At 34.2% G+C, this 26,286-nt stretch overlaps 1 protein-coding gene across 2 annotated transcripts in view; it reads left to right on the forward strand.

Moving 5' to 3' along the window:
• TNS3 (tensin 3) overlaps nt 1-26,286 on the forward strand; it is a 377,368-nt gene that overhangs the window by 346,205 nt on the left and 4,877 nt on the right. For both annotated transcript variants that reach the window (XM_051984497.1, XM_051984488.1), the window contains exons 25-29: nt 4,904-5,035; nt 7,382-7,477; nt 9,386-9,463; nt 10,985-11,062; nt 25,159-25,327. In XM_051984497.1, the coding sequence (XP_051840457.1) occupies nt 4,904-5,035; nt 7,382-7,477; nt 9,386-9,463; nt 10,985-11,062; nt 25,159-25,327 (553 nt within the window). The remainder of the gene's footprint in view (nt 1-4,903; nt 5,036-7,381; nt 7,478-9,385; nt 9,464-10,984; nt 11,063-25,158; nt 25,328-26,286) is intronic.

The following is a 26,286-nucleotide window of genomic DNA, read 5'->3' on the forward strand; positions in this document are numbered from 1 at the left end:
ATCCAGCAGTGTTTCTATTGGGCTTATATCCCAAAGAAATACTAAAGAAGGGAAAGGGACCTGTATGTGCCAAAATGTTTGTAGCAGCCCTGTTTGTAGTGGCTAGAAACTGGAAAATGAATGGATGCCCATCAATTGGAGAATGGCTGGGTAAATTGTGGTATATGAATGTTATGGAATATTATTGTTCTGTAAGAAATGACCAGCAGGATGAATACAGAGAGGACTGGCGAGACTTACATGAACTGATGCTAAGTGAAATGAGCAGAACCAGGAGATCATTATACACTTTGACAACGATATTGTATGAGGACATATTTTGATGGAAGTGGATTTCTTTGACAAAGAGACCTAACTGAGTTTCAATTGATAAATGAAGGACAAAAGCAGCTACACCCAGAGAAAGAACACTGGGAAACGAATGTGAACTATCTGCATTTTTGTTTTTCTTCCCGGGTTATTTATACCTTCTGAATCCAATTCTCCCTGTGCAACAAGAGAACTGTTCGGTTCTGCAAACATATATTGTATCTAGGATATACTGCAACATATCCAACATATAAAGGACTGCTTGCCATCTAGGGGAGGGGGTGGAGGGAGGAAGGGGAAAAAAAAATTGGAACAGAAACGAGTGCAAAGGATAATGTTGTAAAAAAAAAAAAAAATTACCCTGGCATGGATTCTGTCAATATAAAGTAATTATTAAATAAAAATTTAAAAAAAAAAAAAGAATCATGAGATCATAGACTAAAAACTGTAAGGAGTCTCAGAGGCCATCCAGTTCAACCACCCCATTTCACAGATTAGGAGGAAAGCCCAGATTGGTTAATGACTACGCCAGAGTCACACAAATATTAAGCATTCAGAGGTAGATTTGAACTCAGACCAGTGCCCTTTCCATTGAATCATCGCTCAGCTTTGATATTTAAATGGCTCTTAACCACTGGCAAGGTTCATGCTCTTAATTTTCATTTTCTTAATTTGTAAAAAAAGAGAAAATGCTTCTAATAGTCATACATAATTCATAGAATTATTTTCTGGATAAACGAGTGTGTGTAAGTCATTTTTCAATTGTAGAACATTATACATTATAATTATATAAATTACATTATAGATGTAATTTGTTTTTTGTTTTTTTAATCTAATAGATTATTTGTAGTTTTAGCTCAGCTTACTATTAATAAGATTTTCACCAAAAGAAGGAAACTCTATTTTTACTCAGACTTTTGTTTGTTTCCCATGTTCATTGAATCATCTCATATGGAGAGCCATTTAAAAGATAGTGACTCTATTGAGACAGTGTTTTCTTGAGCAAAGGTGATTTAAGAAATTCATTTAAAATGTTTGTTTTATGGTTTTACTCTTCAGTATATTTCTGGTGAAAGAAAATCTTTCTAAAATCATACCATAGTTTTTCTAGTAGCTTGTACAATAAACACATATACTTTCATTCCCCTCCTGCCTACTCTCATGCTGGTTAAATTTAAGTCTACATGTTTGGCAAAATACTCAATGTTGGGAAGCGAACAGTAGATGTCCTGTCCTATATACCTGGAATCTGAGCTTTGGAATAGTTTAGTTTTACTAAAAAACAAAAATCTATGAGAAGCAAGATGATATTCCCATCTGTATAACAACTGTATAACATACAGTTAGAAAATCAAGAAGTATAAAAGAGGGTGTTTTGAAAATTAGAGGAGAAATAGGTAAATTGAGAAATGATGATAAAATTGACAAAAAAAAAATAACCCTAAAACCTCCTTTATTTTTATTTTTTGAAAAACTTAGAAAATGATTAAAATTTTAGAAAGAGACTGGGTTTGCAGTCAGGAAAACCCAAGTTCAAATCCAGCTTCAGACACTTAGTAGATTTGTGACTGAGCAAATCAGTTAATCTGTTTGCTTCAAAGTGCTCATTTATAAAATAGGAATAATAATAGTGCCTACCTCCACTTATGTCCCAGGGTTGTTGTGTATCTTCTCCTGCTTTCTAGAGCCCCCAAGTTGGGATGACAAAACATACCATTGCTTTCTAAAGTCCCCATGCTGGGATGATTAAAATATACTTTGCTAGTGGAGAAGTGATGAGGCAGGACTGCCGAGGATGGTGAAAAATGGAGTCCGTTTCTTTCAAGGATTTTCCCCTTTTTATAATATAAGAAAAACAACACTATACATAGGACCACATGAACAACTTACTATTGTACATAGTTTTCCACATGGTATCACTCTGCTTCTATCTCAACACAGGTTGTTACCACCCCCTGACTTCTCAGGAAGGCTGAGAGCTCTTAGGAGAGATGGGGAGCCAAACCAGACATTGTCAGCAGGTTCCCTCTGGGCTGAAGGGTCTTATACCTCAACCAGAGTTTCCCCACTGACTGTGACCCTCTACAGTTGTATAGACCAAAGAGATAATAAATAGACAAATAAAAAGAATAAAGAGATAATAAATATAAAGCATTTAACACTATACCTGGCACATAGTAAATGGCATCTAGATGTTAGTTATTTTATTGAACTAATTTTAAAAAGAGAAGAAAATCTAGTCCGTAAAATTTAAAATGAACAGAATTAAATGACAACAGAGAAGATGGAAAAATAATATTCAGAACATTTTTTTTTAACAAAATCACATTCCAGTAAAACTGAGCTACAGAAATCTTAGCTACAAATTAAAAAAAAAAAAAAATTGCAGCTAACCAGTTTAAACAATTCAATTCAGAAAAGACCAGCTATAAATAAACTACTTCTAAATGGAATTCTCTTTCAAAGGGCTACTAAAGAACAGAATCCCTAGTTTGGATAGATATACAGAAGAATATTATAAAATTTTTAAAGAATAAATAATATCTATATGACACACATTTTTTTCCCAAACTGAAAAAGCTCAGATTTCCACAGACAAGTAAAGATATTATGGTGTCTTATCTCTGAAATATTTTTTGAAGTATTTTTGAAGTATTTATTTGAAGGGTTACATAGCACTTTTAGTCCATCATGTCACTCACACTAACACTTCTTGCTGCATCTTCCAAGTGTTTACATGTTTTTATGACCCCAGAGCTTACATACACACATACACCCCAGACACATCACACACACACACACACACACACACACACACATACACTCTCTCTCTCAACCCCTCTCTCCCTCTTTCTTTCTTTCCCTCTCTCCCTCTCCTTCTCCCTCTCTTCCCTTTTCTTCATTTTCATGCAATTCCAGGTTAAGTAAATTTTAAAAAAAGAAAAATTTAATAATATTTGTTTTATAAACAAAGAATAATATACATAAATGTTACTGTTTATATATTATAAATTTTCTTTATTTCAATAAAAAATATATTATTCTGATATTGATTTTTTATTACCCAATTATTTAAAGTCAACTATCATGGACTATACAGTATGATTAGCATGAAGTTTAGCTATAACTTCCCACTTTTTATGTGTTATTTCTTGGTTTGCTTTAGACAAATCAGTGGATAAGAAAGAGAAACGTTTCCATTCTAAATCTCTTTCTTTCTGACGTTTGAAGGACTAAAGTTTGTGGGTAAAGAAGGCGATTTTGAATATCTTTCAAAATCTGGCCTGAATCAAGGCGTTTGCAGACTGTAAACCTCATTATTGGCTCTCTGTTCAGCATGCTGTGATGAGAAACTTGATTTAAATCATCCTCCCCCCTCTATCCCCAGTCCTTGTGAGTTTTAAATATTTGAGTTAAAGGTCCAACATATGTTTGGTGGGATTTTTTATTTCTGAATAATACTTAATGTTAGTTAAATGGCTTATAAACTTGTCTAAGGAATAAGGCCAAAGTATCATATGCTCCATGCTTTGTTGTACAATTTGGAATAGGTATTTTTATGTGTCTATATATTTTAAACACTTTCCCCCCTTCTAAGATGAGAAACATATCTTCTCCTTTCATCACTCCTATTGCTTTTTCACCTGAACGCATTGCACATACTTCAATATTTTTGAAATACATCTTCTCATAAGGGAAAGGGACCTGTATGTGCCAAAATGTTTGTAGCAGCCCTGTTTGTAGTGGCTAGAAACTGGAAAATGAATGGATGCCCATCAATTGGAGAATGGCTGGGTAAATTGTGGTATATGAATGTTATGGAATATTATTGTTCTGTAAGAAATGACCAGCAGGATGAATACAGAGAGGACTGGCGAGACTTACATGAACTGATGCTAAGTGAAATGAGCAGAACCAGGAGATCATTATACACTTCGACAACGATATTGTATGAGGACATATTTTGATGGAAGTGGATTTCTTTGACAAAGAGACCTGAGTTTCAATTGATAAATGATGGACAAAAGCAGCTACACCCAAAGAAAGAACACTGGGAAACGACTGTAAACTATCTGCATTTTTGTTTTTCTTCCCAGATTATTTATACCTTCTGAATCCAATTCTCCCTACGCAACAAGAGAACTGTTCGGTTCTGCAAACATATATTGTATCTAGGATATACTGCAACATATCCAACATATAAAGGACTGCTTGCCATCTAGGGGAGGGGGTGGAGGGAGGGAGGGGAAAAAAAAATCGGAACAGAAACGAGTGTCAATATAATGTAATTATTAAATAAAAAATTAAAAAAAAATTTATAAAAAAAAAAAAAGAAATACATCTTCTCATTACAAAGCAATGTATTTTGGTGTAATGTGACTGAAGGAGGAATCCACTGTATTCTTGTTTCATGGCATAAGAGAGAAGAAAATTCGAGTTATACAGAACAGCTGAAATATGGTGAACTGAAATTGTTCTAAAAAGGAGTGAGTGAGAGGATCATTGCTCATGGTATAATGGCGCCATATAGAAAAGACTTTTTATCTGTGACCGCCAACATGTGTCTCTTTATTCCTTCCTGTGGTCCCTGCAGCTATTGCCATGTTGAAGGATAAAGAACCGGGTTCGTTCATTGTTCGGGACAGCCATTCTTTCCGGGGAGCCTATGGCCTGGCCATGAAAGTTGCTACGCCTCCTCCTTCAGTTCTGCAACTTAATAAGAAAGGTACTGTGTACTCTTTTACAAAGGAAAAAGTTATGTAGGGTAACTTGGGTGGTGGGGCTTAAGGCTCTGATCCATGTGGAAATAATTACAGCATCTAAAATCTTTGTCTAGCTCAGAGCCAGTCAAATCTCATGATTAAATCCAGTGTCCTTTTCATGATCGTTGGTTTCTTTGCTCTAAGGTAGATATTTAGTATTTTACTTTTAACATTTCTAGAGGATTTATTTATATTTGTATTTATTTTATTGAAATAGCCTTTGATTTATTCTTTATCTGCGCTGATAATATGTTTTCATAAATCTAAACTTTTTTTTCCCTATATAGTCTCAGTTTATCCATATCTACCTCACTTATAAGCAGCAAGAATGAGATTTTCTCCAAAGATCTATCTTCTAATATATAATTGGAGAGTGTTGACTAGGGGCCTTATAATTCTAGGAGATAACCGTGGAGCCCGAGTTCTCTGTTTCCAAATAGTGCTCAAATATATTTCCATTACTCAAATAGTGTATACCTATAAACCTCCAACATTTAAGGACCAAGTTTTGTTAGCATTATTTTAATTATAAAAAAAGAAAACTGGAGACAACACAAATGTACAGTCATGAAAGAATGGTTAAGTAAAAAGGCAACATATTAATGTAATAGAATATTAAAATCTAGTTAAGGCAAATCAGTGGACAAGATTGGTTGTGCTATTTATTTCAAGTGTTGAAATCAATAAATTTAACAGTAAATAGCAAGTAAGTATAATTGGATATGTTGAGTTTCAGTATTAAATTTTTAATCAAACATCTTTAAAAAAACAACAATGAATGTAAAAGACTTAGACATTTTCTGTTGGCTCTTTAGTCCCTAGCATAGAGTACACATATATAAATAACATACGTTTTTGCCTGCTTTTCCTCTCTGGATACTTTTGGCCTCATTATTAACTTGAAGGTAACAAAATACAGGATGTTTATAGCAAGAGAAAATCATAGTGGATGCAAAGCAGTGGCTGCTTTGACTTTGTTGGCTGAAATGAAGTCTTAGCTACTGAGTTCTCAGCTATATTCTTGGTCTGGAATAGGATTTTAAGATCCAAGAAGAGGGTTGGAAGGCTCACTGAAATTAGCTAATATGCACAATGAGTCATCATAACAACATTAAATACCATGGAAATAGGCTGGAGGAAGACATCACTCCACTCCCAATCAAGTCCTTCTCTATATACGATCCCCAGTGACTTTGTTTGAAATTGTACTTCTTACCACTGGCATCCCAACCAGAATTGTAACTTTCTTGGTTTTTGCAGTATTGGCTTATTTTGTCCCCTACAATTTAGTGGAGCTGACATCTTCTTCCTATTTTTTTGTGATTTCATTCATTCGTTTATTTTTATTGCTTCTCTCTAAACTATTCAATTTATATCTCCAGACTTTACCACCACATCTTAAAATTGCCATTTTTTAGTTTTTGTTGGATGTATTGGGACAGAGGACATTAATTCTTTTTTCTTCTGTTTTTATTTTTATTTTTTGTAGTTTTCTTTTAGTAGAATGATTTACTATTCAGTAGTATATTATGTTTTATTGTGTGGTTTTAATTCTATTTTCAGTTTGTAAAAAATTGTTAAAATTGTTAATTATCTTGTCATCTGTTATGATGGAAATATTATTGGATTTAGAGGCAGAAAACATGCGTTAGTTTGCTTTAATTTCATTTCACAGCTCTGTTTCTTATTATCCATATGACCTTATCCAAGTCACTTTAACTTCTGGGCTTCAGCTTAATTCCTGTAAGTCCTGAAGGACTTAATAAGACAGACCAATTTCTTTTGGTCTTTTTCATCTTTAAATATATGGTATTATTTAAATTTGTTTATTAAGAATGAGAATATTTAAATTCCTGTGTTAAGAATTTTAGGAGCTCTGAAATATGTATGTGTAAGTGCATGCATATATGAATGTAGATATTGATGTGTGTGCTTGCTCAGACACACATTTGTTTTATGATCTTCTCCCCTATTTAGAAACTTTTATCTACTTCCATTACTTCTGCTCCTCCACCCTTCCCCCACTTCTACATTTTCTTATGGATGACTATTATTGTTTGTTTCTACCAGCAGACATCCAGTGCCTCCCACACCAATATGATAGCTATAGATTGTGATAACCGAATGTATTTCTTCTTCCATCTAGCATCTGCATTGCCAGGACCATAGTCACTAAATGCATTGATGATTTGGCAGCTTGTTTACTTTTCCCACCTGTGCATTGTCAGGAGAAATCCCATGTTCACATCTTTGTTCATCCCTTCCTAAATGTCTCATTTAATGATTTCTTTTTTCCCCCAATCTATCAGCTGGAGATTTGGCCAATGAACTCGTCAGGCACTTTTTGATTGAATGTACTTCTAAGGGAGTACGATTGAAAGGATGTCCAAATGAACCATATTTTGGTAAGTTCCTTGGGAAATTGTTCTCAAAGTTTAAAAACATGGGGAGAGCCACTATGGTTTCTAAATGGAAATCCACAAATAATACTATGGTGGTATTTTTCTTTCCGAATCAATTTGTATTCCAGATCTTGGAATGTCCCTGCTATGAATGGTCATTTTAAAAAACTTTTTTCCCTTCATTCCAACAGTCTCAAAATATACTTAGTATACAAATAAGTTGCCTGTGCTGAAAAATGCAGAATTCCCCTATTTTTGTTTTAGTTTTCTGTTAATATAACAAATACCCAGGATTATATAGTTTACGTGTTAGTCATGTCATCTAGCTTTAGCTGTATTTGTAACTGATAGAAGTTGATTTTTTTTAGTCTGATTCTTAACTATTCATGTTGGATGAATGCTCTAACCAATACAAGGAGGCAAATTGATAAGCAATTGAAAAAGTGAGATAAACACCTCACAGAGTGCCTGACACAAAATCTTGTTCCCTTTCCCTCTCCTTACCAAAGTATAAAGCACAGTAGATAGAAAGAGACTAGCAGGGCAATCTTTGCCAGAGTATGTTTCTTAGTGTTTATTCATTGCTGGTATTAAAAGCATATTATGTATTGACTTTACTTCTTTGGGTTGAATTATTTTTAAATGCTAGTTTATCACTGCCATTGTTCCATGGTTATTAAATTTATTCTTATTCACCTCAGAGGACAGAACTTAGACCACTAGAGAGAAAAGAGAGTAAAAGTTTTTCAGACAATCCTTTAGATTCCTAACAATTAGAGTCAAATGTCCAAAGATGAAAATATCTCAGTTGACAAATAATATGGGGCAGGTAGTATCAGATGTTTTTTATTCACTGTTTCAAACAGGGTCTGTCTATCTTGATGATGGTGATGACACTGGAAATCATGTTTTTAATATTGCTATCTATTTCTTATACTCTTATTATACCTAACTAAATTTCTGCATATGTTCAAAAGGTTGGGAGTAATTGAGATGTTCAAAAAGCACAGTGAGAATATTTGTAGTTTCTCCTGGTTAAAGCATCCAGCTCCTGACAAACCCTTGTATCTCAACTCAAAATGGGCCAACAACTTTTAATTGCCTCAAAATCTCAAATAAAATCTAACCAAGTTCATCTTTCTTTGCTAGAAAAAATTAGCTAACATTGGTATTATATTCTTGGAGATATAGGAACACCTGACATTTTAGATTAGGGTTTTCTGATTGTGTGGCTGTAGCAGATTTTTACTAATAATACTTGTCCCCCCTTCTATCAAAGAATCTTAAATTTTTATTTAAAACAAAACTAATTTATTCTTGCCGCCTATTCTTTCTGTTACCAACTTCTTCCTTCCTAGCTTCCCGTCTCCGCTTATTAAATCCCAGAGCTAAGTCAGTTCTAGAAAGTGAGAGAGTCCATAGCAAACAATTTGAATGTCTTCTTAGTCTCCATTATATCTTAGATTCAGAAACTCATTTAGATGGGGAAAAAAAAATCTTTACTAACTTACTCTTATTTCACAAATAGATACTAAAATTGAGAATTTATACCAGTTTTGTAGATATTTTAAAATGCTTGTTTTCTTTTGAGAGGACTGGTAATTTTTTGGTTTGTTTGCATATCAGATATAAATTGAAATATTTTTCTCCCCTCCCTTCTCCCTCTCCTTTCCATCTCCCTCTCCCTTTCTCTCTCTTTCTCTCTCTCTCTCTCTCTTCTCTCTCTCTCTCTCTCTCTCTCTCTCTCTCTCTCTCTGTTTCTTTCTCCCTCTCTCTGTTTTTTTTTTTCTTTCTCTCTCCTACCCTCTCTGTTGCCCTCTTTTTCTTTTTCTCTCGGTGTGTGTCTCTTTCCCTCCTTCCTTTCCTTCCTCCTTCCCTTCTTTTCTCCCTGCTTAAATTTATCTTTTTCAGGGAGCTTGACAGCTTTGGTATATCAGCATTCCATTACTCCTCTGGCATTGCCATGCAAACTCCTCATCCCAGACAGAGGTATGTTTGTCCAAAAATGTAACGTTCTCTTTAGTATGCTGACCTTCACTTAGCTTATTTTGATTCCAAAATACAACTACTTTAGCAGCAGCAAACATATTTCAGAAAAATAAAATTTGTGGCTTTCCTCCAAAATGTAGTTAAATTCTGAGCTGAAAATAAGAAAGTGAAATCTAATAGAGATAATATTTATATTCTGCATTTAGATTCTGAATAGCAATTGTACAAATATAGAATGGGGTACACAGTTGAACGGTTCATGTGAAAACAAAATCTGAAGAATTTGATTATCACAAGCTCTTTCCACCTCACTATGTCATTTCCGTTGTGTAGGATTATAGATGTAAAGCTGGAACGGCCCCCCAAAACCATCTAGTCTAACCTCATTTTATAAATGAAGAAACAGATGTTCAAAAGGGTGAGGAAACTGCTGAAAAAATTAACATAATTTGAAATTGCAAGGATGCATTTCAGATGAGAAATAATGTTTACACTGAACTACAGTCCTTTTATTATTTTAATTTCAGTATACATGTTATGAGGTCATTGATAAAAATGGAGGGATCTAGAGCAGGGATGTTAAACATGTATATTGGGGCTATGTTGTCCCCCACAATACTTTCAAGTACAACCCGACAGATTCATATATAATTTTTTTTCCCCTGAGGCAATTGGAGTTAAATGACTTGCTCAGGGTCACACAGCTGGGAAGTGTTAAGTGTTTGAGACCAGATTTAACCTCAGGCCCTCCTAACTTTAAGGATGGTGCTCTATCCACTGTGCCACTTAGCTGCCCCAATTGGGAAATATTTTAACAAATTAAACTATCTTAGAGTACAGGTGATGTTAATATGTGGTTTCCTAAATCAATATGCAATCCACAGGGACTTATGGTTAATTTATGGTTAATGACCTTTGTTTCTCTTTGAGTTTGACATCTAGGGGAAGACAAAAATAATGAGGTTCATAAAAAGAATGATTGAAGAGTTAGAATTTTAGCCTAAAAAGAAGATTGATGTGGTACACAATAAATGTCTTCAAAAACTGGAAGGTCTAGCGTGTGTAGGAGAGAATAAAATTATTCTTCATAGCAACAAGAGGCACTAGGAACAACAGATAGAAATTAAAAGGCATATAAAATAAAATTTTCTAACAAGCATTACTTGTTGAATGAACTAATTAGGTGAGTGGTTTGTTAAGCCTTTTGAAGCCTAAATGGTAGGGCAATGAATAGTCTTGTTATTCTTATTTAAAAGAGCCTCAGTTTCCTCAACATTCCCATTGAGAATATTGTACAATGATCATCCCCATGGTTCCTTTTGGCTTAATTTTATGATTCCCAAAGCCTTTAATATCCATAATAAATGTTTTATGTTTTTCCCAAGACAAAATTACAGACATGAGACCTATGCTAGGACAGTTGTACTGCCCCAGGATGTTTCTCCCTTGAATTTTTAAAAACTGTGTCACTATAAATTTTGTTCATCTGTGTAGTTATTCACTTTTTCTTGCTTCTTATAGATCCATTGGAAGAAATGGCAGAAAATTCTCCACAAACGGCTGCGAATTCTGCGGCTGAGCTTCTAAAACAGGGGGCAGGTGGGTAATTACTTCTATTTAATTGATAATAAAGGTAGTGAGAAATCCGTAGAAAGAGAGAGATATAGCTTTCTATATTACAGGTACTTCCCATGACCCTCCCATCAATTTTTTTGTAAATTCAGAACTTTTCAAAATATTTACAAGTTTTTGTTCTTTTATTTCTCTCTTTTAGAAGTTTGAGAAGCTATAGGATCCCACATGTGCATTATTTTCTATCCCTTTGTCTTGAACAGTCTTTATGAAGAGAAATAAATAGCAAGTGTGCAGTGATTGATGAAATAGGAAAAAAAAAAAAACCCACAAACGTGAAGTTTGAATTTATGACCTCTATGCCAGCATATTCAGATTCAATTTTAATTTTAATTTTAATTTGTTATCAGGATTTTTTTTAAAGCAGGCATTCTTCACCTGAGTTCCATGAACTGTGTACTCTTTTTAAAAAATGTTAATTATATGCCAATATAATTGGTTTCCTTTATAATCCTATGTCATTTTATTTTACCCATTTAAAAGCATTATTCTGAGGAATATATCCTTTCCTCTGTACTTCTTCAGATTACCAAAGGCACCAAATAATATAGTATATATATTAATGTAGTACATATATATATATATGAGAGAGAAAGAGAGAGAGAGAAAGATTTACATTAGTACAGAAACCATATTTATTCTACTTCTCCCTGTTTCACAGGATCTCTTCTGGCCTTTACTTTCTTCAAAATCCCTATATGTACTTCACCTGTTCAACTTCAGATTATCTTCCACCTTTGAATTTCTTGCCCCAGCTTCCTACAACTGCTGATCCCTTTCTAGATCCCAACCTTGGATTATTGTCACCCTCTTCTTTCTGTACTTCTGGTTATATGTTGCTAATCAAAGATGGAGGAAGTCAGACAATGGTATTTACTGGATATATTATTAATTTGTTATCTGGCTCTTTCTTTGCTGCACACATTCATTTATTCTTCTCTATTCAGCTTTCTATAGAATGTCCTAAAATCACTATTATAAACCTTTTCTTACTTTTTAGTACCATCCCTCAGACTGTTGGAGGGCCGGACCATAATAAAAACAAAAATTTTGTTTTGTGGGCCTTTAAATAAAGAAACTTTGTAGCTCTGGGTGAGGGGGATAAATGTCCTCAGCTGCCACATCTGGCCCATGGGCCGTAATTTGAGGACCCCTGAATTTCTATGCCATTGTTTCCCTGTTTTAAATTAAAAGAACACCTTGCCTAATAATTCACTAAGAAAAATTGAGAACATTAGTCATAGATACCCTTGTCTTTATACTTCCATCTACCATAGTAGTATTCCTGATTCTTTCCTTCTGTGCTCCAGAGTTAGAATAAGAGGTATCCTTTCTCTGCCATTGCCAGTCCCAAGAGACTTGTGGTCTTGATCCAATCCTGTCCATGCTTATGTCTTTCATCAGATTATTTTCTTATTCGTTTCCCCTTTAATTTTCAGGGTTTCCTAGTCAACTGATTACTTCGTTGCTGTCTTCAAACTTGTGGACATCTCCTGTCTTTAAAAACAATTTTGTATCATATCTCTTTCCTTTCCCTACCAGACATAAAGAGAAAAGTTGCTTGAATTCTTTGCTTCAACTCTCTCACCTCCTCACTTCCTTGTAGTCTGACTTCTGTTCCTACCATCTGGCTGAAACCAATCTTTTCAAGGTCATGAGTGATCTCATTATTTCTAAATTCCCATGGCCTTAGTCCTTATCCTTATTGAGCTCAGCAGAGTTTGTGTGTACCACATTCTCCTTCTTGATGATCTTTCATCCTTTGATTTCCTGACATTGTTCTGTCAAGATTTTTTTTTCTTTGTATTTGTTAGACCTGTTCCCCTTCTCCTTTTTGAATTCATTGATCATGTCCCTTTTGTGGACCTGAATGTAGTCTCTATCTCATTTTTCTAGCCACATTCATCAGTTGCATAAAGCCCCATGGATTCAGCTAATAGTGTCTGTGTGGATAATTCTCAAATATTCAGATCCAATCTTCCTTTTACAACTGTCTATTTGATATGTCTATTCTAAATAAACCTCAAATACAACATGTCTGAGATAGACTTAATTATATTTCCCCTTAAATCCAACCTTTCCTCTAGAATCCTCATTTCTGTCAAAGGGAAGACCATTCTTTCATTTACTATCTTTCACAAATTGTGAGTCATCCTCAGTTCTTCATCTTGATTTATCCTTTCATTATCTAGTCAGACACTAAGTGTTATAGATTGAACTTCAATCTTTTCCCAATTGTCTTTTCTCTATTTACACTAACTACTTCAGTCTTGGCTGTCATCCCCACTCTCCCAACATGTCATAATAACTTCCTATTTGGCCTTCCTCCATGTCTTTCCCTTGTCCAGTCCTTCCTCCACACAAATGTCAAATTGATATTCCTAAAGGACAGTTCTATTCATATTTCTCCTTTGCTCAAGAAGCTTCAATGCTTGCTTATTGATTCTAGAATAAAATATTTTCTGGAATTTATTCACAATCTGCCTATTTTTCCAAGAAGGTTGTGTATTATTCCCTATCAAGTATCCCATGTTCCAAACAAATTTGCCTATTTGCTAATCGTTATATATATATCATTTAGAATATTTTGCTTCTGTGTCTTGGGGTGGGGTGGGGAATAAGTATTTATTGAGTACTTTCTATGTCCCAGCCATTATGTTAATGCTTTACAAATCCAAGACTTTCCATATCTGCAGTACTCTCCCTCCCAAACTACACCTTTTATAACAATTAAAATCCACTCCAAGAAATCCTTCCTGTTCCACCAGTTGTTAGTGCTGTACCCATATGTCATTTTGTATTTATTTTGTATGTATACTGTAGTGCAGAGTAATGAATATCTTAAAATAAGAAGAACTTGAATTGAATTCTCTTTGTAAAACATGCTGGTCCTGTGACTGTGAGCAAATCACTTAGTCACTTAGTACCCTAAGAAATTTTTTGACTAATAAGTTGCAAAGCAGGTAGCAACTGGTATTGATAGAGAAGGTTTCTTTCCTTTGAGTTCCTATACTAATAAAATTAGGTTTAGTTGATTTAAACCAAACAAAGCATACATTGAACACACACACACACACACACACACACACACACACACACACCCCTCTGTAACTACTGTATCCTCCTCATAGAATGTCAGCACCTTGAGGGAAAGGGGACAATCTTGGTTTGGGATTTGCATCCCTAAGTATCAGACAGGTGGTAGACAGTGTAGAAAGTATCAGTTCTACAGTAAGGAAGACTCAGCTTCTTGAATTCAAATATGACCTTTGTCACTTACAAACTGTGTGACTTTGGGCAAATTACTTTACTTTACTTTACCTTCGTTTCCCCATATGTAAAATGATCTGAAAAAAGAAACGTCAGATTATTCCATTATCTTCTTCAAAAAAACCCTCAATGGATCCATAGAGTTGTACATAACTGTAACAATTGAATAGCCAACCATAAGTACCTTCCTGAGTGTGATACAAATAGGAAGTACTTAATAAATTCTTAAGCTGATTGATTGGAAGGAACAATACAAGAAAAAAATGAACATCTTTAAAATAAAAAAGCTACATTAGTTTTAAGGACTCTGAAATAATACCCATATTTCACTTGCCTTTTTTTCCTCTAAAAGATTTAAAAACCCTAATTATTGGGTGATAGAATCATCTGTCCAAATAACAATCAGTACAGTTCTTGACTTCTAGAGACTGATGATTTCATCTCAACATCAGCATTTTAAATCATTTAGCTTGAGCTAATACTAACTTGTTCAGAGAGTGTAGCTAATTTTTAGCAGTCTACAATTTGATGGTCTTTTAGCAACATTGGTTACCAGAACCAAAGACAAATACCAGCTCCTTGATACAGAAGGCTAGATATTTGCTTTTTGGATTCCAGTGCACTCTGAAGCCCCCTTCAATTAAAATTAAAGCATATTGCTTTGTTCTTTTCAATCCAAGACAACTACAACATACACAACGTTGAGAAGGAGGGGCAGACATCCTAGTGAATATGCCAGACAGTCCCATCTGGTAAACATCATATCAAGGATCATTTAGCCCAGTGGAAATTTAATTAAACTTAATCGGGTTAAATTATATAAATTTGGAAATTTAGTAGGCAATCAGGAAGGACCTATTTTTATTTAGTTCCATTGTTATTTCTGGCTCATGTCTAACCATCATCCAGTTGAGTCACTTGAGACTAAAGCTTTCTAAGAAAACAATTCTTGCTCTGGCTCTCAGGCACCTTTTTGGAAGCTTATGGACCTTTTCCCTCATTGGCTTAGTACTCATATGTTAGATGTGTTTTTAAAGAGCAGTCATATTTTCCTTCCAGTATCTGATCAAACTCACAACTCTATCTACATCTATATATGTAGATATATGCACACATACTCTATATAGCAGGAAGAACTGTTCTTGTCTAAATGACAGCACATGGTTTAGCATTCCCAATCCTTACCCCACTGTCACTTTATCAGTTTTTAAAAAAAAAAAGTGTGATTAAAATAGGAAGTGAACAGAGCTTCTTAAGTGATGCTTTTCCTTGAAACAGATTATGAACTAAGGCCTCATTAAAGCCATGCTTATGCAGCAGGCATAGGAAAGGGAAAGGAAATGGGTACATTCAATATGGAATTTGAAGTGGAATCATGGTGATTTAATAGCACAGAGAAAAGCTTTTTAACTTAACTGTGAAGATGAGCTGTGATTTCAAAAGATTTACAAAGAGAGATGAAATGAAAAATTAGTTTCACCTTTTTTCAAGAACTGGTGTCTCATATCATCTCCAGAATAATGGACTTAACTCTCATTTCACTGATTTATCTTGTCAGACTCATAGAATATTTGAACATAATTAAAGTATCTTAGAAGTCATGTAATCTGGCTCCCTTTTTTTTTTTTTTTTAAATCAAAAAGGAAACTGAGACCCATCTCCCACCCCAAGAAGGAAACACTGGATTCTCTGTGGAACCTTGGCTAAGTCACGCTGGCCATCCATTTTAGTGTGTACAAAGTTAAGAGGGTTGCACTCTGTGTTCCCTCAGGTCCCTTCCAGCTCTAACTTAGAGACTGGTGCTAAATAACTACTGCCTCTCTCTGCTCCAAAGCCTCTGGTTGGTTTTCTAAACCTTGCCTATTAGTTCAGCCTTGTCTTCAGATGGATAAAGTCACTTTGTTCTAGTCTTCTTTATATAGCCACAAAATCCACATAGCTGGCACTCCTTGTTCCAGAGGGTATTCAGCTGAAAAAATTGAATTTGGAAAAGAGCTATTTGTGGCCAAACTCTGCTGGCAGAAATATCTTCCCTAGACTGTTTCCAGCTCAGTTTACTCAGGTGGATTCAGTAGACGTGCATTTACTTGTACATTTACCTGCATGTGTGTACTGTTTCCCATAATAGAATGTAACTTCCTTGAGAGCAGGGACTTTTCCATGTTTACTTGTGCATTCCTAGACCTGACATAATACGCGGCACATAAATACTTTTTGGTTGGTCTGTCAGGTACCAGAGGCTATGCAGAATTTATCTATGAGTCCATTGTTTACAGAACTTAGGCTCAAATAGGCAAAAAATTATGTTGTATTTTTATAATGATTATGATCATAGATCTAAGAATTGGCAAGTACTTTACCTAGCTTATCTCCTTTGATTCTTACTACAACCTTATGAGGTTGGTGTTATTTTAAAAAAATAAACAGATTGAGAACCTAAATTTCTTGCCCAATATTATATAGTTGATAAGCATGGGAGTCAGGATGCATCTGAACTCAGTTCTTCTTGATTCAAAATCCAGTGCTTTGTTCATTGAGCTATCCAACTGACTCATCATTATAATTTTTTTTTTCATAAGGCACAAATGATCACTACATACATTATTAAACATCTTTATTATAGAAATACAGAACAAAATGTAATATTTTAACCATAGATAGTTATCACCATCATGTTGTATATGACTTTTTTTTTGACTTTTAATGTTTGAGTAGCAATTCAGTCTATCAAGAGAAAAGGTAGAAGATCATTTGACAAAGCTAATGAAACTTTGTGTTTGGGGGTAGGAGAGATGGTCATCTTTGTAGAAGGTTAGAAAATTCATGGAGGAAAATAATAGAAAATAAGAATGGACTGATCTTTTAAGACCCCAATACAAATAAAAAATGGACCTCCTTACCTGGTGGTATAGAGATCCTCAGCAACTATTCTTGTATTCTTTTAGTTAGGATGCATTTTCATTTTATTGTAAAGAAGCCATGCATTAATTCCTTCAAACAAAAATGAGAAGATCTGAAGCATTTCTGATGCTGTGTGTTCCCATCACAATAAGAAAGTATAATGTTAATGAAGATTAGATCTTATGTAACTTTTGTAGATCCTGCTATCAACTCTGAGGGAAAACAAAAATCAATTAAGGAAAGAGAGAGGCCTTGAAATGCAGGTGAATAACTCCATTCTACAAGAAACTGACCGAGCAGTACAAAAAGCTTGAACAGGTGAGGGATAGAAGAGGTGTAACTCTGCCAAATAGTTGCTAAGAGTCATGAAGAAGGGAGATATTAGTTTTGAGAACACAAAAGCCGAATGTAAGCCACTTAGGAACTTATTTTTGGCTCCTTTCCAGCGGTTTTGTGTGTTAAGTGTGCAGGTGTGAGGGACTTCTGAAAGATCTTAACTGGGGTGTGACAGTAAAAAGCAGCTATAAAACTTGGGTAGATAGTAGCAAATTCAGAGAAAATTGATATGCTAATAGAAAGTTGGGGTCATGGGATTTTTTTAAAAAGGAAGTTGGAGATTCTCCATAACTTTTATAGTTTTTGTCAAGGCCCTTTTCTTCCGAACTCACTGATCATCCCAGAAATGAAGATTCTCTTTTCAAGGGGAGTAAGAATTGTCAGGGGCTAGTCCAGATCCTTCTTCCTTATGGACTCTGGACATTTTGGCATTCTTTAGTCTAGCTCTTGGTTATGTGGAATGACAGTATGAGGCAGCAGAAAGAGTGCTCTATTTGGAGTCGACAATCTGATTTTTTTTTATTAATTCAACTTTATTTTTAGTTCTGAAGTCTCTCCTTCCCACTCCCCTACCCTTTAGGAGCACAAGAAAAACAAAATCCATTACAAATATAAATATAGTCAGACAAAACAATTTCCTGCTTTAGTCATGAGAAAAAAAAAAGAAGGGAAGGAAGAAAAGGAGGACAAAAAATAAAGAAGAGATAGAGACAGAGACAAAGAAACGCAGAGAGAGAGAGAGAGAGAGAGAGAGAGAGAGAGCGAGCCTTCATTTGTAATCAAAGTTCCTCAGTGCTTTCTCACTCTCAGTGAATAGCATGTTTCATCATGAATCCTTTTCCATAATGGTTGGTCATTGTAGTGATTAGAATCATTGAGTCTTTCAAAATTGATTATCTTAATATTACTTTTATTATATAACTGGCCCTTCTGGTTTTGCTCACTTCACTTTGCACTAGTTTATACAAGTCTTCCAGGTTTTTCTGAAATGATTTCTTTTTTTTTAATAGTGCAGGGGTACGCCATCATAATCATGGATAATAACTTGTTTAGCCATTCCCTAGCTGATCAGCATTCTTCAGTTGCCAATTCTTGCCATACCAAAAAAAAAAAAAAAAAAACTTCTATAAATATTTTTGTTCATGTGAGTCGTTTTCTTTTCTCTTTGATCTCTTTGGCATGTAGATCTTCTTTAGTAATTTAGTTCCAAATCACTTTTCACAATTTTTGGACTTGTTCATAGTTCCACCAACAATGCACAGCCCCTCCAGTATTTTTCTTTTTTCCATCATCTTAGTCATTTCTGATGAGTGTGAGCTGGTACTTTAGAGTTGTTGTTTGTATTTCTTTAATTATTAGTGATTTGTAACTTTTTTTCCACAAAATTTCTTCCTCTAAAAATTGCCTATTCATCTTCACTGAACATTATGAATTGGGGAATCAATAAAACTGGTTTTGAATCTCATCTCTGTCATTTAAGACTTGTTCTCTTGGGCACAGTTTGACCCCACAGTTTGACCAAAACAAGGCTCTTGGCTTAAATTATCTCTAAGGTCCCTTGTACTTCTAAATCTATTTCCCTCTGAATCTTCTCTCAGGTAGAAATATTGACAGTCTTGGCTGTCATGGCTAATCTGTAGATCTTTAAAGTCTAAACACTTATATTGTTGCCTCAGCTAACCAGGTAGGGCTCAGCCTTGTTAATTTAGGGGCTTGGGTCTACACAGTTTCTCTCCCAAAGCAGTGTGACTTCTCTTCTAGAAGTAACTATGTGTCACTTCCATTCCTACAGAAACTTTTCTTGACAGTCTATGAAATTTCTGACATTTAACCATGACTCAGGAATAGTAATAAAGATTATTGTAAATAATAACAGTAAAGTTAACATTTAAATTGTATTGTTAAGGTTTATAAAATGCTTTGCATATATTGCCTTATTTGATCTACACAACAACCCTAACCAGGTAGGTTCTATTTCCATTGCATAGGAAATTGAAGTTGAGAGAAGTGAAGCTAGTGAATATCTAAGGTGAGATTCCAACTTAGCTGTTTCTGTTTACAAATCCAACACTCTATACCTTACACCAGGGCTTCTTAAATTTTTTCTACTCATTGTCCCTTTTTACCTGAAAAATTTTTACCTTACCCTCAATATATAAATATGTAAAATTGGTACACAATATTTACTGGTAATAAATCATAATTTTGTGACCCACCCTCCCCCAATTAATTACAAATCCCTACAAGGGCTTGCAAACCACAGTTTTAGAATCTAGATCTTATGCCACTTAACTATCTTGTCATAGAAACACTATTGAACTAGGAGACCTGACTTCTAATTCCAGCTTTGCTACTAGTTAATATGTAAACTTGTCAAGTCACATGCCTTTTCTGGGTCTTAATTTTCTCCTCTCTTAAATAACTTGCTCTTAAAGAGCAAGACATGATGATCTTTATGTCCCTTTAAGCTTTAAACTGATTTTTTCCTTTTTTTTTTTTTTTTTAAATCAAGTGGACATTTCTCTCCTATTGTACATCTATCTGCTATAGCCTCAACACTTGGTAGGATCTGGACTAGAAGTTATAGAACACTTATTCCTACTCCTTTATTTTACATACTGAGACCTACAAAGATTAAGGGGTTTGCCTTAGGAAATATCTTCCTCTTTATAAATTCTTTTCCACTACTCATCAAAAAGTGATGATAGTACAGATTTGTGGGTCTCTCGGACTACCAAGTAAAAGTAGGACTATCATTGGAATCAAATATAAACCCTGCTTTTTTTATCTTTTTTTCCCTCAGATATATCCTAAAATATCTGGTTCCTAATTCTTTGGCTTTTCAGATGTCTTATAATAGCATATCCTTTAGTAAATATGGCAAAATTGAATGAGAATAAAGAATTCCAGATATGAAAATGAAGAGTTAAAATCCAGGTGAAACTGGACCATATTCTGTGTCTGAGGAAAGTATACAGTAAATTTTTTTTCCTTTTTAAAACTATTTTAGGGTACATGTTGGCCTTATTGAATACATATTACTAAGGCAATTTATCCTTTTCTCCATAAGAATGATTTTTTTTTTAAAAGAAAAACACACAGGTAGAAATTTTTCCCGTTTGTTATATCTGAATGACATACTATTCAGAAAAACATAAGCAAAGAAAAATGTTATCTTTCATTTCATTGAATGTTTCATTGGGATGGAAAATGGGGACCCTTTTTTTCCCCTCTTACTCACGGAAATGTCTAGAGGCCTAGAGAAATGGAAATAAAAATAAAGCTAAGTGGTAGTACAGAATGACTCTTATCTTCCAATCCAGAGGAAACATTCTTGGTGTTTTGCCAGTGAAATGAATGGTTCTGTTCAATGAAATGAACTTTAGTTGCAGCCTGAATGTCTTGAACATCCGTGAAATGCCCTCACTAAAAAAAATACTACAAGCTTCTGTTTTAGCCACAGTAAACAAAGTTAAAAGGGTGGGATGAGGGTTTTATAAGGCCTAATTTATATTCAGTTATTTTTCTTTTTTTTTTTTCCTAAGAAAAGATGAAAAAGATAAAACAAAATAAAACTCTAAAACATTCCCCAAGCATTGATTCAGTTAGAAAACATAAGAGTACAGGCAGTTCTTAACTTACAAATAAGTTGTGTTTCTGAAGTTTGTTTGGAAACTCAGAATGCATTTTCTGAAAGAAACTGTTATAAATGGTTGTGAGGTTCCCAAGGAGGCCCACAAAAAGCCTATTTAGCCATGGAATGCAGTTGACCTTTTCTACTAATGGTCCTATTTCAATTAATCCTAAATTGCCATTTTTAACACTTTATCTAGGAAAATGTCATCCAAGCTCTAAAACTCAGAACTAAGAAAAACTTCTCCTCTCAACAGTGGTGACTCCATTGGCAATGGGTGAAGTGACCCTCTGACCATGGAGCTACATAGTACTAACTTGTTTACTTTTTAAAAAAAAATCTATTATATTTTGAATTTATGGAATAAAATAAGCATTTCCGGAATAAAATAAGCATTTCCAGAATACAATGTAGTTAAAAAAAAAAAAAAAAAAAAAGATTGCACATGAAACTGCAAATCTTTTATGTTCAAATATTTATGTGTAATGAAATCATTATATAAATTTCATTATTTTTTCTGTCCTCCTCTCATTTTAGAGATGGCTACTATTAGACACAAAAATATGTGTGTGTGTGTGTGTGTGTGTGTGTATGTATGTGAAGTCATTCTTATACATACTTCTTTTTATCATTTGTTTCCCTAGATGCAGATATCTTATGTTACTTTGTTAGTTACTTTGGATATTTATAACAGTAAAAATGATTTATTCACTCAAAGTTGTCTTAAAACAATATTACTAATACTCCCTATATATTTCATTCTTCATCATTTCATGCAAGTCTTTCCATGTTTTTCTAAGGTCATTGAGCTCATCATTTCTTACAGCACAGTAGTGTTCTTTCACAGTTGTATCTTGTTCATTTTTTACATGTATTCTGCATCTGCAAAAGAAAGCACTCCCCTCCAATCTGGTAATAAGATGATAATTCATTAGTTTTGCAGTTTTTAAGTTTATAGAATACTCGTCCCATCAATTTTATGATACAGAATTTCTATTCCCATTTTATTCATGAGAAAACTCTGTCCAATGAGAGAGCTTGGTATTGGACCACCCCTTTTGGAACTGGAAGGGCCTTTAGAGATATTTATAGCCATAGAATCCAGAGGCTGGCTAGTCTAAATCATACCTGAATAAAAATATTTTCTGTAGTATTCCTGGGAAGGGATCATCCAGGCTCTATGTGAAGGAAAGGCAACTACCTTCTGCTGCTACTGTAACTGTTACTTTGGATAATTCTAATTGTCAAAAGTTATTTTTTTTCTTACATCAAGGCTAAATTTGCCTCTTTTCCATTACTTGCTCTTGTTTTGTCATCCAGGTCCAAATATCCTATTGCGATTGTTCACTCATTTCACTCATGTCCATCTCTTTGTTACTCCATTTGTGTTTTTCTGGCAAAGATGTTGGAGTGGTTTGCCATTTCCTTCTCTATTTCACTTTACGTATGAGTTAACAGTGTTAAAAGACAACCATTAATAAGTCTAATTCTCCTCCTATATGACAGTCTTTCAAAACATTAATAACAGATAGCATTTTTCTCATAGAATTTATATTTCTTCTTCTAGATACATAACCAGTTCCTTTAGCCAGTCTTCACATGTCATAATCACCATCATTCTGGTTTCCCTCATCTGGAATTCTCAAATTTAACATCTTTCATAAAATAGGGTCTCTGGAATTGAGCATTTTGCTCTAGATGTGATTGAACAAGAGCATGATTACTCAATTGTGTCATGGATTAGACATCCCTCCTAGATTTGTGTTATTTGAAAATCTGACAAGCCTTTATCCAAGCCATTGTAATTTTACAGAACCTAGTACAAATCCAGATTTTCCTGACTTGAGGCTATTTCTCTACTACACTATGCTGCATCTCTTTCCATGCTCTTCTTAAGAACATTGACAATGTCTTAGCCCTCAACATATATTTACCCGATTACCAGATATATCAGTCTATTGGCAGGACTACAAAGTAGAGAACACCATTGATAACACTTGAATCTATATTCTCCAAAACTTCTAACTCTTTCTACTACTGCACATTAAAAGATGTTACAAGAAATGGATTTATGGGAGAAAAAAGGGAGAAGAGATACAGGGAAATTAAGGCAAGTTAAAAACAAAATGTATTAATAAAATTTATTTTAAAAAATGAATATACTTCTCAGCCTTCCATATTAACATAAAAATAATCTGCTTTTACCTTTGAGTCTTCAAAAGAGAAAGTGCTGCTTTAAAAAGCCAATATCTTCCTGTGAATTCAGAAAGAAAACAGTCCAGCTATCATATTCTAAGGTTTGGGCTAAAACTCCAGAGCTTCAGTCTCCCATTTATTTACTTATATGGGACATTCATAAGTTGAATATCAGTTTTCACATTTTCTTTCCTTAAGGAGGTTTTGCAAATGACTTTCATCCTTTATTCTATATTGCTAAGTTATTTTCATTGTATAAATTTTCATATTGAGCAGATTAACTAATAATTGAGTTTATGACAGAGGGGTATTTTCAAATAAGACAGATGTGAAAATGTACAACATTTCTTTTGCCTCTTAGATCAATAAATCAATAAGCATAGTAAGCACTTAAGCAGTGATTATTGATTGATTTCAGCTTTATTCCAAATTACTCTCCTTCACAAATTGTATTCCAGAAAAATTGGACAACAGTTTCCTGACTTCAAAGTTCCTTCAGCTCCCTATAGATGAGCAATTATTATTCCTTCTGTCTAGAATGTACTTTTGCTTTCCATAATGTTTATTTTTATTCAGGACTCAGTTCAGGTACTATCATCTTTTTGAAACATTCCTTTATCATCTTAGTTACTACTGTTCTCTTTCTTATCCTGTTAGGATGTAGTCTCCTAATATGCATGTCTATTGTATCATTCTGGCACAATGTCATTTTCTTTAAGGCTAGGACTGTTTTAGTAGGTAAGATAGTATAGTACATTGAATTTTACCAGGACATCCTAGATTCACATTCAACCTCTGATTCCTATAATCTGTATTAAAATTAATACATTATCTACCTTCTCTGAATTTCAGTTTCCTAATGTATAAGTTGGGGATAGTTATACCTGTGATACTTGCCTCAAAGGGAAGTAGGGAGACTCAAATGAGATGTGTAATGCATTTTTCAAATTTCCAAACATTGTAAATGTCTTTATCAAATGAAGTAAATATAAAATGTTTATAGACTTTATCCTACTATATAAATGTTAGCTATTATTAATACTATTATTATATCTCTAGAATATAGCATCGTGCCATGCACACAATAGACACTCAGTAAATATTCATTGAATTGAGTATTGTGCAACAACATCACAGGTCTGATCATGTTTCTTCCCTGCTCTGAAAGCTCCTGGCACTCCCTGTTACCTCTGGAAAAAGTAAAAATTTCTCTTTGGTGCTGAATGCCTTTCACAATCTAGCTCCAATCTACTTTTTTAGGCTGACAAAATATTACTCCACCAAATGGACTTATCTAGCATTTCACATTACTGGTGACTCCTCACAGCATCATTAGTTTCCTTCAAAACATAATTCAAGTGCTTCCTCTTATTTGAAGATTTTTTTGATTCCTCTCAACTGCTAGTAGCTTCCCCAGTTCTTAAACCCACTTACTCCCTAACAACATTGTCATGTGTATATATGTGTGTGTATTTACTTGTGTGTATTCACATACACACACACACACACACACACACACACACAGGTATGCGTGTTGTGTTTTTAGAATTAAACCCCTTAATGACAGGGATTGCCTGATTTTTTAAATTTGAAATCTATTCTAAGTGTCTTAGCATAATTTCTGAATTATATTAACACCTAACAAATAATTAATGATGATGTATTGCCTGTATGATAAAAGCACATGAAATGATGTTAAACTTTTTTGTTTTTCCACTATTAACAGCCTGCAATGTTTGGTACTTAAATTCTGTGGAAATGGAATCACTCACAGGCTACCAAGCTGTACAGAAAGCCTTGAGCATGACACTAGTTCAAGATCCTCCTCCCATTTCTACAGTTGTTCATTTCAAAGTTTCTGCCCAGGGAATTACACTGACTGACAATCAGCGGAAGTAAGTACCCTCTGCAATATGTGTCTAAGTTATGGTATTACCCTTATTTATGTTCTCTGTCCATTTTTGGCTTGTCCTATTGATTCAAAAAGTCTTTATAGTTATTAATGGTTTTCAAGTTTAGCAGGATCCCAGCTTTTTCTTATTATAAACAAAATCTCATTTGGAAAATTTTTTTCATTTTTCTATAGTTTCTAAGAGCATGAATTGATTGATGCCCATCTGGCTAGAAAGCCAGATTGGAACCCCATCTCTGACCCATAATGCTTGTACCCCTTAGTATATCACTGACCTAGAGATACATGTTGCAAACAGGGTGGCAGCCTACTTTGGTAGAGGGAAGTTTTCTCATTTGAAAGCTTCATAGACCAATAATATATCAAAAATATAGACAGCTCATGCAAAACATGTTATTCTAACAGTATTATCAGACAACTGCCAAGTACAGTAGAGAGGTTAGTTACATGGTCTTACTAGACTTTTTTATAACAGTCCTATTTTAATTACTTAGTTTACAATGGAGCCTTTTATTTTCTTTGACTTTGACACATACACATCTAAGCGTTAATCATTTCATCCAGGTAACTGGTCATGATGTGGCCAAAGTCTTTGTCTTGGAGTACTGTTCTTGTGATTACATAGCAAAATTTAATTTTTTTCCTTATTTTTTTTTTTTACCTTAGTCTAAGGTAATGACTTTTCTTACATCTACACTGATGTGACTATGGGTATATGACTTTAAAAATTATTTCCTTAAAATATAAGAATTACTCTGAATCCTATTACTATCTTATAGAATAATAAGCTGTAAGTATAGTGGGTCAATTCTTCATCTGTTTCTTCAAGATATTTATACAAGAAGGAAATAATCATAGGATTTAAAGAACTTTGGAGATCATTTCATCCAAAACTTTAATTTTGTACAGAGGAAAGGTAAAACTCAAAAGGTTACGTGAATT

This window comes from Antechinus flavipes, chromosome 1 (genome assembly GCF_016432865.1).
Source record: "Antechinus flavipes isolate AdamAnt ecotype Samford, QLD, Australia chromosome 1, AdamAnt_v2, whole genome shotgun sequence".
Classification (NCBI taxonomy): Eukaryota; Metazoa; Chordata; class Mammalia; order Dasyuromorphia; family Dasyuridae; genus Antechinus; species Antechinus flavipes.